Genomic DNA, 13,119 nt, shown 5'->3' on the forward strand with positions numbered 1-13,119 from the left:
CCTTTTCCTGTGGTCCACAGAGACATGTAAGCCAGTCCGCTCTGCTCCCAGAGCTGGAAGGTTTAGGATGCAGTCCCTTGGGTGAAAGCTGTAAAAGTTGGGGTGCTCAGTGTATGAACAAATTCCTTCCAGGATAGATTAATAGACCTGGAGTTATTGCTGGTGTGAACTGGGGGAAAAACTCAAGAAATGCTGATCTGCTTCTCAGACTGCCAGTGAGCTATTTGTTCCTTTAACTCCCTGAAGCAAGTTAGTTACAAGTCAGGCTGCCAAGTAAACACTGGGAGAATATGTCCCTTCTAGGGAGACAAAGGGCTACATTTTTTAAGCCTCTTTTCTGCACCTCTCCTGGGGCATGAAGCCATTGGACGTGCTTGCCTGCTTGAGTAACATCGATGCTTTTTCACTGTGGTCTAGTGAGACTCTTATGTTTAATCCCTTCTGCTCCCAAAATTGGTGAATTTAGTGTCAAACCAAGGAAAATCTTAGAGTTAGGATGTTATATGTGGGTCCAAATCCTCCTCTCCACAGGGAGAAGCTGGATGTTGGGGATTCCATTCAAGATTTTATGGCTCAGTGCCTGGGGAGAGTCTGTGTCTGAGTGTGCTTCAGCTTTTCCTACTCGTTTGATGTGGGTGTTCTCTCAGTTGCCTGGTGGGTAGGAGTCTCTCAACTGGTATCTAACTTTCTCTCAGTGGGAACTGATCTGTGAATAGATGATTTTTTTTTTTTTGGTGGATTCGTGGGTAGAGGGAGAGGCAGGAGCTTCCTATTCTGCCATATTGCTGATGTCACCTTGATATTTTTTTTAATGAGTGGGATATATCATTTTGCTTGGGTTTCTTAAACTCAGGAAGTTTTTTGCAAAGATGGACTGGCTCAACCAGTTTTATATTGTGAACTGATGAAATGTTACTGGAGCAAAAAAATCAACCAAAAACCTATTTGCTTGAAATGGCTTATGTAAAAGATTTCATAGCTGCTATTTTTCGTACATATGTTGAATATTTTGAAAAATATTTCCAAAGATCACATGTTAGATGATGCACTTCCAGTTGGAAATAAAGCTTGTGGCAAGGCAAAGGAAAATGACAAGAACTGTCAGTTAATGCATGAAATTATATTTTCAGGGCATGAAATATAGTGTGCATAGATCAAAACCCAGCCCCCTCAAAAACAGAGTTTTCTGAAGACTTATATACAAACCTAACTGTCTTGTTTGAAAAGATACATAATCAGTTTGATTGTCTGAGGCATCAGCCATGTCTCTGAACAACCCATCTGATATTGCCTTCTTCAGACTGTCACATTCCATCAGAGGACTGAGTTTATTTTCTCTCCCATCAGCCTTGCCTCAGCCTTTATCCTGAGCAGATGCTCATTCTTAACACACTTATCTAGCACTCCTGTCAGTTTCAGTCACAGCAGAATTCATTTTTGTCATTTAGTGCTGTTGAATCTATTATCCAGTCTAAGCCCCCCTCCCCAGATTCCAGGTTCTTATTTGAATATGGAAATTAGACACTGGTGAACACTATTGTTTTGAGCATCTGGTGAGTTTTGGATTGCTTGATTAGGTTGCTGATTCAAATGCATCCAGAAGAAAGAGAAAAATTTCTACATCTGACTCCTTTATTTCCTCCAAAGCCAGTCCTGTTGGCTTTTTGTGTACCTGTTACTTATTTTCAGGCATTTTAAAATAGTATAATTATGTTTGATTATTCAGGCCTTGACTGTTTAGCCTGTGGATACTTCATATCCTAATTCTCCTCATCTTTCCTCTCACTGTCTTCTTTGGGTCACAAACGTCCTCTCATCATGATATTTTCCAGTCTTTAAGCTTCTTAGAGGCAGGCACTACAACTTACTCATTTTTTTTCTGTTGTGGGATAAAAAGTGGCCCCTAAAAGGATATGTCCACATCTTAATCCCTGGAACTTGAGAATGTTAATTTACTTGAAAAAAGGGCCTGTGCAGATATAATTAAGTATCCTGAGATGAACTCATCCTATAGTATCTACCTAGATTGGCCCTGAATCAAATGACTAGTGTCCTTGTAAGACACACGGGGGACAAAAGTGACACAGAGGAGAAGATGATGTGATGATGGAGGCAGAGATTGGAGTGATGTGGCCACAAACCAAGGAAGCCAGCAACCACCAGAAACTAGAAGAGGCATGGAACGAATTCTCCACTAGAGCCTCTGAGAGAGTGTGACCCTGCTGATGCTGACACTTTCCTTTCAGACTTTCAGCCTCCGTAACTGTGCAAGAATAAATTTCTCTTGTTTTAAGACACCCAGTTTGTGCTAATTCCTTATACTACCCATAGGAAACTAAAGCACTCCCTAGCCATGGCCCCTGGCACAGGATCTGACACATAGATTCTCAGCAAATTTTCCTACATTCATAAATGATTTGTGAGTAAAAGGTTGATAAAAATAGGACACGATTTAGTAAGAATAAGCCAGTTTTAGCTTATCCATGTTTTCCCTGTTCACTCCCTTACTTAGGTTAGTAAAATATTCTAGTAACAAGCCAATGTGCCTGAGCATGGCTACTGAAAAACTGGAAAATAAGATATCCTGCATTTTATTGCCTCATTCAGCAGTGAATGGTGAGAGTGATTTTCTAATGGAATGAGGAGATACTCTGCCAATTTCATAGTAATTAAGGTTGTTTTTGGAAATGAGAGCCATCAAATCTTCCCTGGCAGCCACAGTCTCTATATTCTGAACATAGCAACTCTCTTGTTGTCTCATATCTCTATCTGGGCAATTCTCGGCTGCCCCACAGATATGGCTTTAGAAGATCAAAATGTGTATTGTTGCTGAAATGGTCAAATATATATGGTGTTTCTATCAGTCAATTTCTGATCATTGTGGACCATAGAGAAGTCTGACCCTGCTCACAACTCTTCAGCAGGGTAACAACGTGAGTTTGAAGTATGTATAGATGTGAACAAAAGCACAGTCAGACAGTTTCTTCTAAAATTAAATGTGGAAATGACTTGAAGTCATTCAAATTACCTTGAGTTATTCAAAAAGAACAAACCATTATCCACCATGCTGGAAAACCTTGAAGGTTTTATTCTCAGTATCTTTACATTAATACAGATGCTTTTTATTTTGTGCTGAGAAAATCAATGTTACACATAATGTAACTTTAATATACAACATAGAAACTCATCCTAAATTAGTTACAACAAGGACCTACAAAAAACTTCATAGGAAAAAAAGTTACGTAATATTGCCACCATATTTTTTTTTTTTTTTTTTTTAGTAGACTGACCCTGTCAGACCCTGTCACCAATGCTCAGCTCTGTAAACAATGGTTATTTCCATGTTCTGGGGGAATTGTTAATAATAGGGGCACTAGAATCAGCCTAGAAAGTTCTAGCACATCACTATATACAGTCCTCAAAAATAATTTATCGTACTGTTTCTAAAAAAAGGTACTAGGGTTGTTCTCTTGCTCTGTTTCCATATTCTGGAGCTGCACATGAGCACTTTTGTCTAACAGTCTAAAAACACAAGAACTGAACTGCAATTCACAATCACAGAGATGAGGTGGTGGAGTCGAGGACTTCCCGCCCATTGCACACCGTTGGCACATACATGCTTGCAGAGGCTGGAAAACAAAGTGGGACAGAAAAGTTAGTCAAGTGGGACACAAAAGTTGTAGCATGAAGGATACAACGGACTTTGGGGACTCAGGGGGAAAGGGTGGGAAAGAGGTGAGGGATAGAAGACTACGAATTGGGGTTCAGTGTATACTACCCAGGTGATGGGTGCACCAAAATATCACAGATCACCACTAAAGAACTTATTCATGTAACCAAATACCATCGATTCCCCAAAAACCCATGGAAATAAAAAATGTGAAAAAATAAAATTAAATTAAAAACTCATTTTGATTTAGCTTTGGAAAATGCTAAATTGTTAAAATGCTCTTGTAGGTCAATTTCTAAATATGTTCTGCTCAAAATTAGTTTGCAACTTGGAACATACCTCTTGGCGGAGAATTTATAAATATAATCATTGTTGAAGGAAGTCACTTGCAGGTTGAAAATTAGCTTTGGTAATCTATAAACTGGTTAAAATACAATGTGCAAAATCAAAAGCTCACTGTAATTTTTATAGGTTACTAAATTATTTACCGTTTTCAGTACCTTAATTAGTTTTGTTCTGTCTATACAGGGATGAGCCTTATATAGTCCGTGAGTCATCTATGAACTCCACTGCCTTAGAGAATGGTTTGATATATTTTCATTGTTCAAGTGGATAACTTCGGTAAAAACACTAGTAAGGGCTGGGTTGCTAAGAGCTTCAATTTCATAACAGGTCTCAGAAAAGATATTCCAAATGGATGGTGCCCTTGTTAATGACAAGTAGTGACAACAGTGTTATGGTATGGCCCTGATGATGCTTTCCTTTCACACTTGTAGCCTCTATAACTGTGAGAGAATAAATTTGTATTGTTTTAAGACACACAGTTTGTGCTAATTCCTTATGCCAGTCATAGGAAACTACAGTACTTCCTAGCCATATTATATAGTATGGATTTATATTCATTCTTTTTATGGCACTCAGTTTTCCTAGATATAATTCTTAGCTATTAACTTGTTTTTGGTAAAGTTTTATTTCATGAGAAGTCTAGGTACAGATAAGTTATATATATTTCACCCTTAATGCTTTTTCTTTGCACTGAATGTGAACAAAAGCAAGGAGCCCCATTCTCCATGAAATGAAACCATGTAGCCAAGAGAATAGGTTGAAGAGATGGTGTTCCATTACATTTAAGATCTCTGTCATACAACCCCTTGGCCTGTCTATTTGTATTTACTCTGACCAGTAGGAGCTGATCCTCTGGGGTACTTGATCACAGCTCAGATCAAAGTGACCAGCCATCTGTCCCATTCTTTAAGAACATATCTCAAAGTTAACATGCAGATAAACTGGCTTCATGTTTGAATGTCCATGCTTGATAGTGGATATATAATTGACCCATACATTTTCATTTTACCTAGGCAAAATCCCTATTAATTTCCTTAAACAGGAGCAACTATTTATGAAATATGAGATTATATGGCATTCAGTGGGGGAGCATTCACTATACTTGGGGCACCGAAGTCTATCAGCAGGTCCACCACTAGGGAATCTATAGCCCCTCAATTTTATGTTGATTACTTGGCTAGGTATGTAAGAAAATCTATGAAGTCAAGTTTGTATGGCTACCTCAAGTTACACTGGAGTCATGCGACATGCTAACTCTTTTGGAGATATTTTTTCATCTTATTAGGATCAGGTTCAATTTTCTTTACAATATGAGCCCATTAAAAGCTCTACAATGAAGAAATTGTTAACACAGTATGTGCCAGATAAATACTTGATGGAAAGCGGTCATAATCATAACTCCAAATGTGAGCGCTTTATTGTTTAGAAATACTTTAATTGGAAAAATTATTTCCATATATTGTATCTAATTCCAGCTTCATCAAATGTAGGTAAGGTAAGAGAAAGGGCAAGGCAAAGTGAGATTCAAAATAGGTTACTGGAAACCTAGGAGAGCACTCTAGGTCATTCAATATGTGCTTTTTCTGCAGCCTTTGGTATCCAACTGCCTAATTGACATCTTCATGTGGATGTTTAAAAGCCACTTCAAAATCAGTGGCCAAAGCTGAACTCTTGATTCTCTAACCTGTCTCCATTTAGCTTTCCTTTCCTCAGTGAATGGTTTTGCCATCTGGCCAATTGCCCAAACCAAAAATCTAAAATGTATGTTTCATTCCTTTTTGTTTCAACCCTGCCCCATGTCAAACCTATCATCAGTTTCAATCAACTCTAGATTTATGTCTAACTAGATCTCTTTGCATCTACCACCCTGGGCAACCCACCATGATGTTTCTCCTGATCACTGCAAGAGCTGCACCACTGGCCTGTCTGTTTCCACTTTTGCTTTTTTGCAGTATATTCTCTATACAGCAGTGAGAGTATTTTAAAATATAAGTCACCTATATATGCACTTCCAATGGCTTCCCTGTGTGCGCTAACTCTTTACTCTGGCTTATAAATCCCATCATAATTTGGACCATGTCTCTCTTTTGGTGTTCACCTCATTCCAAATCTTTCCTTCTTTTTGCTTTTGTTCTCAAACACAGCAAGTCTGTTTCTCAACTTTCTGCCCTTACAGTAGCCTTTGCCTCTCTAGGAATGCTCTTCCCTCTGATCTACTCATGTCTGGCTCCTCCTTGTCATCCACATCTGAAATGTTACCTCAGAAAGGTAGTCGTCAGCCCACTTAATTTAAAATAATAGCCAAGCAGTTACTGTCACATCACCCAGTTTTGAAACTCAGCCCAGCCCAGTTGTTGCTGCCTGAGTTTTTTCTTGCTTATTATTATTTTTGGTGTATCATCCTATACCCTTAACTAGAAAATATGCAGGGGTTTTACTTATCTGTTTCATTATTCTATCCCTAGTGCTGGTCATGGAATAGACTGTCTATAAATATTTCCTGAATGATCATATAAATGTTTGCATTTCAAAGATTCAGGAAACCAATGGAAGTTTCAAGAAGGAAATAATCTTTTAAACTAAAGAAATGACCGGCAAACGTGAAGCCTATGGGCAGTCTTCTTTTGAGACAGGTGGGCTTGTGCTTCTCAAGCCACATTGTGACAATGACTGTCAACTACCCTTGCCAAGAGAACTGACTCAGGTTGTGAGCTCCCCATTCAGGCATGCTGCCTTTGACATTTTAACTAATCTCTTTATCTTTTCCAGGATCAAGTTGTATTATTTCTGTGCAGGATAAAAATGCAATTTTAGCGATTGAAGAGGAATAATGTGTCACAGGGATAAGTCTAGAACTAAGGCCTGGGATTCAAATACCCCCTCTTAAGTTTGTATCTGAAACCTACTCTGATGTTCCCTGTTCTCTTATGGAACTTGATGTAATGCTATTCTTTGTAGTGTACTCGTATAGTCGGCTTGCCTATTGCATTCTAATTTCTTGAAAATTAGGTAGCTCTTGCCTAGGTAAGAAGGACAGAGTCTGCAAAAGATAGCTGCATGGAAAATCCTCAAGTTCTAATATAAAATAGTCATCTACTATGACCCCATGGACATCATTATGGAAGTTAACAGCACAACTTTGTTTCATCTACCCCCTTCATAGGACATTCAAAGGAGCAACCTACGTCAGAATGTCTAAACTCTTTAAGAGGAAGATAATACAAATTCAAAGTCTTACAAGAAATAGCAACAGCAAAAACCCACAAGACTCTTTCTGCAACTCCTTTTTCCCCTAAATACTTTTTAATCTGTCGAAGGGAACTCTAACTTGTATTTTTCTGCTTCTCTTTTATTATTTCATCGGTAGCTTCTGCTGGTGCATTTTACTATGAAAAAAATTCTCATTTTTGCACATGCTGTTGAATATAGTAAGGAAAATTATTGTTTTGTGAGCTTACTATCTCAATTACTTTGCTTTTCATAAATATTTTACATATGCTTCCCATATTAGCCCATCTGTTATTCACCAAGGTAGTAAAATAGGTAGAAGGGCAAAGTACTATCATTTGTGTGTGTATGTTTGTGAGGAGCTTTTTCTATTATTCTGATGAAATACTCATGGGATTTTTAATGGCGTAAGTTTAGCCCATTTTCTTAAGTAAGGTTAAGCAGATTTCTATAATCATCCTTTCTACCAGACATAAGAGGCATGTAGCCTTATTTCTGGCTTTCCTGAGACTTGGGGTAAGTAGCAACTATTGGATACTCTAGGATAAGGTGTGCTTTTGCCATTCAAAGTGAAAATTTAAGGCAAATGGAAAAGGACCTTATAAATTCCACTATCGATCACAAAAGGGTAATTCACTGCTATCAAAAGGCATATTTTGCTTTACAAACTGGTGAAACATTGAAGATCAGTGTAACCAAGTGGCAGCTTTGTCTTGCTCTGTGAAATCCCCACCCACTTCTCTTCCACCAGTAATGCATGGGCTAGCCAGACTTTGGAGAAAATTATTGTATTTTTTCAGGTAATTAGACCCTCAATCAATGCTAAATATATTTATTTAATAGATTTTTATGGATGCCAAGTCTGTTAGTCAATTTCGTGGCTGAGACTGGTTGCTGAGAATCAGTATTACTTTAGCAGTGCTACTTTGCATCAGTCTCAGAAAAAAAAAATAAACATTTCAACAGAACAGACATTCCAGTTTGCTTCATCTGTTCCATTTCCTTGCTTCTGATGACCCCAAATAATTTTTTCCCAGGAAGTCTGTTTGTTTAGATATTTTACTATTATGGTCGTGAAATCCAGTTTCCACCAACTGTTTGTTTTCTTGTGTCCTGCTTTGTCATTGAATCTGTTTTCTTACTCATCATCTTAATTTTACTTGTGCTAGGGTCGGTTGGTTCCATTTCAGGAGAACTGTATCTGATAATTGATTAATAGATGTTACCTGGGCAGATGAAGACACGACTACTACCCATTGGCTTGGTATTCTGGTTGTGTCAGAGATTTCACAGTGGAAGGCAAATAATTCATTATTAAGAAATATAGACTGGGTCTAGTGCAGTGGGTTGGGCCTGTAATCTCTGCACCTTGGGAGGCCAAAGTAGGAGGATCATTTGAGGCCAGTCAGGAGTTTGAGACCAGCCTGGGCAATGTAGCAAGACCCCATCTCTAAAAAAATTTAGGTGGGCAGGATGGCATGTGCCTCAGGTGCTGAGGTGGGAAGATCACTTGAGCTGAGGAGTTTGAGGCTTCAGTGAGCTAGGATCATGTCACTGCACTGCAGCCTGGGTGACAGAATGAGATCCTGTCTGTCAAAAAGGGTCTCTTAAAAAAAAAAAAAAAAAAAAAAGGCCGGGCGTGGTGGTTCATGCCTGTAATCCCAGCACTTCAGGAGGCCAAGGCGGGCAGATCACGAGGTCAGGAGATGGAGACCATCCTGGCTAACACGTGAAACCCCATCTCTACTGAAAATACAAAAAATTAGCCAGGCGTGGTGGTGGCCACCTGTAGTCCCAGCTATTTGGGAGGATGAGGCAGGAGAATGGTGTGAACCTGGGAGGCGGAGCTTGCAGTGAGCTGAGATTGCGCCACTGCACTCTAGCCTGGGCAACAGAGCAAGACTCCGTTTCAAAAAAAAAAAGAAAAAAGAAAAAAAATATAGACTGAATTCTCAGTGACTGCTTCCTCTTTATGACCCAAGTAATGGTTTTAAATTGTTAACAGTAGATTTAAGATCATCATATTCATTATGCTGTGGGATAAAAATCTGCAAATCCAAGATGTAGTTTCCAAATGGGGAGGTAGAGCTGTATGAAAGCATGACTTCTTCATTCAATGATTCTTTTCTTGTGAGACAAGATTTATGGAAAAAGAAGATATGTCATGACGCTTTTTAATGACCCATTACCTTACCAACAAAAATAGCACTTGGTCTTAGTCCATTTTCTGTTTCTGTGACAGAATATCACTTACTAGATAATTTATAAAGAATAAACATTTATTTAGCTCATGGTTCTGAAGGCTGGAAAGTCCAAGGGCATGGCACCGGGCATCTGGTGAGTGCCTTCCTGCTGTCTCAGGACATGGTGAGAGGCATCACATGGTGAGACAGAGTAAGTATCTAGTTCAGGTCTCTCTTTGTCTCCTGTTAAAGCCATCAGTCCCATCATGGGGGCCCCACCCTGATCACCTCATTTAATCCTAATTACCTTCCAAAGACACCACCTCCAATCAGGATACGAATTTGGAGATTAAGTTTCCAACACATGAAATTTGGAGGAAACATTCAAACCATCAGTCTTCAACTAAATACTTCCCTCCATTTTTGCCACATCATGTTACTTTAAAATATGTTCTTGGCCAGGCACGGTGACTCATGCATGCAATCCCAGCACTTTGGGAGGATGAGGCGGGTGGATCACGAGGTCAGGAGATCGAGACCATCCTGGCTAACATGGTGAAACCCCATCTCTACTAAAAGTACAAAAAATTAGCCGGGCGTGGTGGTGGGCGCCTGTAGTCTCAGGTACTTGGAGGCTGAGGCAGGAGAATGGTGTGAACCCAGGAGGCAGAGCTTGTAGTGAGCCGAGATTTTGCCACTGCACTCCAGCCTGGGGGACAGAGTGAGACTCCATCTCAAAAAATTAAAAAATAAAATAAAATAAAAATTTACTCTTCTCCTTCCCTCAAAAAGTACAAAGAGGGATGCCCAATAAATAATTGGTAAATGAAAAGGCTCATTTTTCTGTGCTTTTCTATCAATTCTGCATTCTTTTCACTATCTTAGTTGCCCAACATCACTAGTTTCTCTTCTTTTCTATCAAAATATGTTTCAAACAAGGATCAGAAACTTATTCACCCTGAGGCTCAGATAACTAATATGAGTTGCATGTGCTACTATGCCTAGGGACAAAAGTCTAAACCAAAAGTGTTAAACTCTGATAAAATTAGTTTTAGTCTCCTTTCTAGTGGAACTAATACTGTTAGTGTCACCATTAAATTATGTACAGTATCAGAACACTTTATTAGCTTCTACTGCTGTCTCTCACTCTGGTCTAAACCACCACAATTTGGACTGTGCCTCCTAAATGATCTCTTTGACTGCTCCCTTTTATATTTTGCCCGCACAGCCAAAATTTATGCTTTTAAAGTCCGGTCATACCACAACTCTGATGAAACCCTTCTAGTGCTTTCTCATTTCTTTCAATCAAAGAGCAAATATCCTTATAATGACCTACATGATCTACTTCCTCTCTGTTCTCCTCGCCTCTTATTTTCACCTTTATTCACCTTCCACTAGCCACATTCAAACCTAACTTGCTTGGCCAGGCTTCTACGTAGTGTCATTATGGGACTCCATGAACATTATGGGACTACATGAACAAGTCTGTACCCAGGCTGATAGAACGAGATGCCATCAGGTATAGAGCTGAAAAGTAAGCTTTTAACTTAAAACAAACAAACAAACAACAACAACAAAAAACCATTGAATTTGCAGATGCTAACATTCTCATTGTCAGAATAGTCTATGAACTGAATTTTGTAACTGAGCTGAGGCAGCAAATCCAGGGAGGCCAGAGGAGCCACACAGCAGCTTTTGAGAGTTTCATCTATAACTCCAGTTACCAAATTCCTAAAGTATCTAGCAGATAGGGCCCTAGTTTTCTCATCTAGAAATGTGGTTATTAGAATAAATGTTCCAAAGTGGCCCTCCCAGCTCTGACACTTGTGGTCACTGTTATTAAAGAAGGTGGGCTATATTTACTTGGGGAAAACCTAGCAACATATTAGAGATAAAGAGAAAATGATTTAAGGGATGGAAAAAAGCAGTTGTGAGACAAACGCAATGACAGTGTTAAATAGAAGAAAGAGGAACTAAACATCCATTCCCTAATACATGTAGAGTTACCTATTGTAGCTGGAGACTCTCTTCTTCCATTGACAATGACAAAGGGAGTAAAAGGGAATGGAATGAGATTCTCAGGAATGCTGTGGACTTTCTTTTTTTTAACTTTTATTTTAGGTTTGGGGGTACATGTCTGTTACATAGGTAAAAGCATGTCACAGGGGTTTGCTATACAGATTTCAAGTGATGAAATAAGCCTAGTACCCAATAGTTATCTTTTCTGTGGACCTTTTTTTTTTTTTTTTTTTTTTTTTTTTTGTGGAGGGCAATGGAGTCTTGCTGTCTCCCAGGCTGGAGTGCAGTGGCATGATCTTGGCTCACTGCAGCCTCCACCTCCTGGGTTCAAGCAATTCTCCTGTCTCAGCCTCATGAGTAGCTGGGATTACAGGTGCGCACCACCATGCCTGGCTAATTTTTATATATTTTTTTTAGTAGAGATGGGGTTTCGTCATATTGGCCATGCTGGTCTCGAACTGCTGACCTCAGGTGATCCACCTGCCTCGGTCTTCCAAAGTGCTGGGACTACAGGCGTGAGTCACTGTGCCTGGCCTCTTTTCTGTGAAATTTCTAAAGGGAAAAATAGATTAACATTCATCTGGTTTGGATGCTTTGGGTATATTCTCCATGAAAGCAGCTGGCTTGACTTGCTGAATACTCTAGTTCTTCCTGCACTGCCCATTGAAGATTTATGTTTATGAGATACCTGTGACAAGAAAGACCATCAATTCAGTCTGTATTGCTAAATACCTTGCTACTTTTCCTGGTCAGGCTAGTACATACTGTCATGTGGGGCTCCCTGAACTTAGAGTACAGGCACATGATGCTGTTTTTCGGGAGTTGAACTATAGAGAAGAAGCTTGGGCGTTATGTGTTATGCTTTTATTTTATAAAGTCATATTCAGACTTCAACAATGGCTTGCCCCCTGCTAACTAGGCCATTGCCCCTTTTTAACTAGGCCAAAGTCTGGTCTCATGTGCTTGCTTTCTGTGGTTGTAGCTGTGTGGAAAATGAGCCATGACTCTAGGAGAGTGTTCACTTAATCTTTTTATACCATCACTTTCTTTTTATAATGTGAAAAAACTTTGTGATAATAAGTAATTGTATTAATTGAACGGCTCACACATTACCACCTAAACAAGTGACTTTCTTGGCAGAGAAAATCAATCTCCATATCCCTACAACTCCTTGGGGACCAAAATCTGGGCATCATTACATAGTCGAAGTTTCTGGACTGATTTTCATGATAATGACATACATACATCTGAACGATTACAGCAAGAGACACATATCCTTATAGGACCGAGTCTGGGTACATAATAGCTCTGAAGACTATGGGGCACGCTTCATTTTTCACCTCTCTCTCCCCAGTCTATGCTGATACAAAATCATATTAGTGTCAATATTCTCACCTGCATGACTGCTATAGGGTTTTATACTACGTAACTTCATGTGTACTTCCAGCTTTTCTCTTTAAATATTATGCAGTTCTACTTACATTCCCAACATATGTTCTTGATTGCCTGTCCTTAGGAACTAGCTTTGGGAATCCCTTTTGCTTCTAGAGCAGAAGAGAATAAAAATGACCTCTTTTTCATCCAGATAGAAAGGATATTTGCTTATGTGTGTGGGTGTGGGAGTAGAATTAAAAGTATGAGTTTAGGATTTCAAGGTGTCTGAGTTATACTGCC

The 13,119-nt window shown here is 39.2% G+C and overlaps 2 protein-coding genes across 3 annotated transcripts in view; one reads left to right on the forward strand and one right to left on the reverse strand.

Annotated features, from left to right (window-relative positions):
- Nucleotides 1–13,119, forward strand: part of ELAPOR2 (endosome-lysosome associated apoptosis and autophagy regulator family member 2) — a 209,953-nt gene that overhangs the window by 195,579 nt on the left and 1,255 nt on the right. The window lies entirely within an intron of this gene.
- GRM3 (glutamate metabotropic receptor 3) overlaps nt 3,066–13,119 on the reverse strand; it is a 224,226-nt gene continuing 214,172 nt past the window's right edge. The window contains exon 6 of the mRNA XM_001107588.5: nt 3,066–3,629. Within this exon, the coding sequence (XP_001107588.1) occupies nt 3,556–3,629 (74 nt within the window). The 3' untranslated portion in view covers nt 3,066–3,555. The remainder of the gene's footprint in view (nt 3,630–13,119) is intronic.

The sequence above is a fragment of the Macaca mulatta genome, chromosome 3 (assembly GCF_049350105.2).
Source record: "Macaca mulatta isolate MMU2019108-1 chromosome 3, T2T-MMU8v2.0, whole genome shotgun sequence".
Classification (NCBI taxonomy): Eukaryota; Metazoa; Chordata; class Mammalia; order Primates; family Cercopithecidae; genus Macaca; species Macaca mulatta.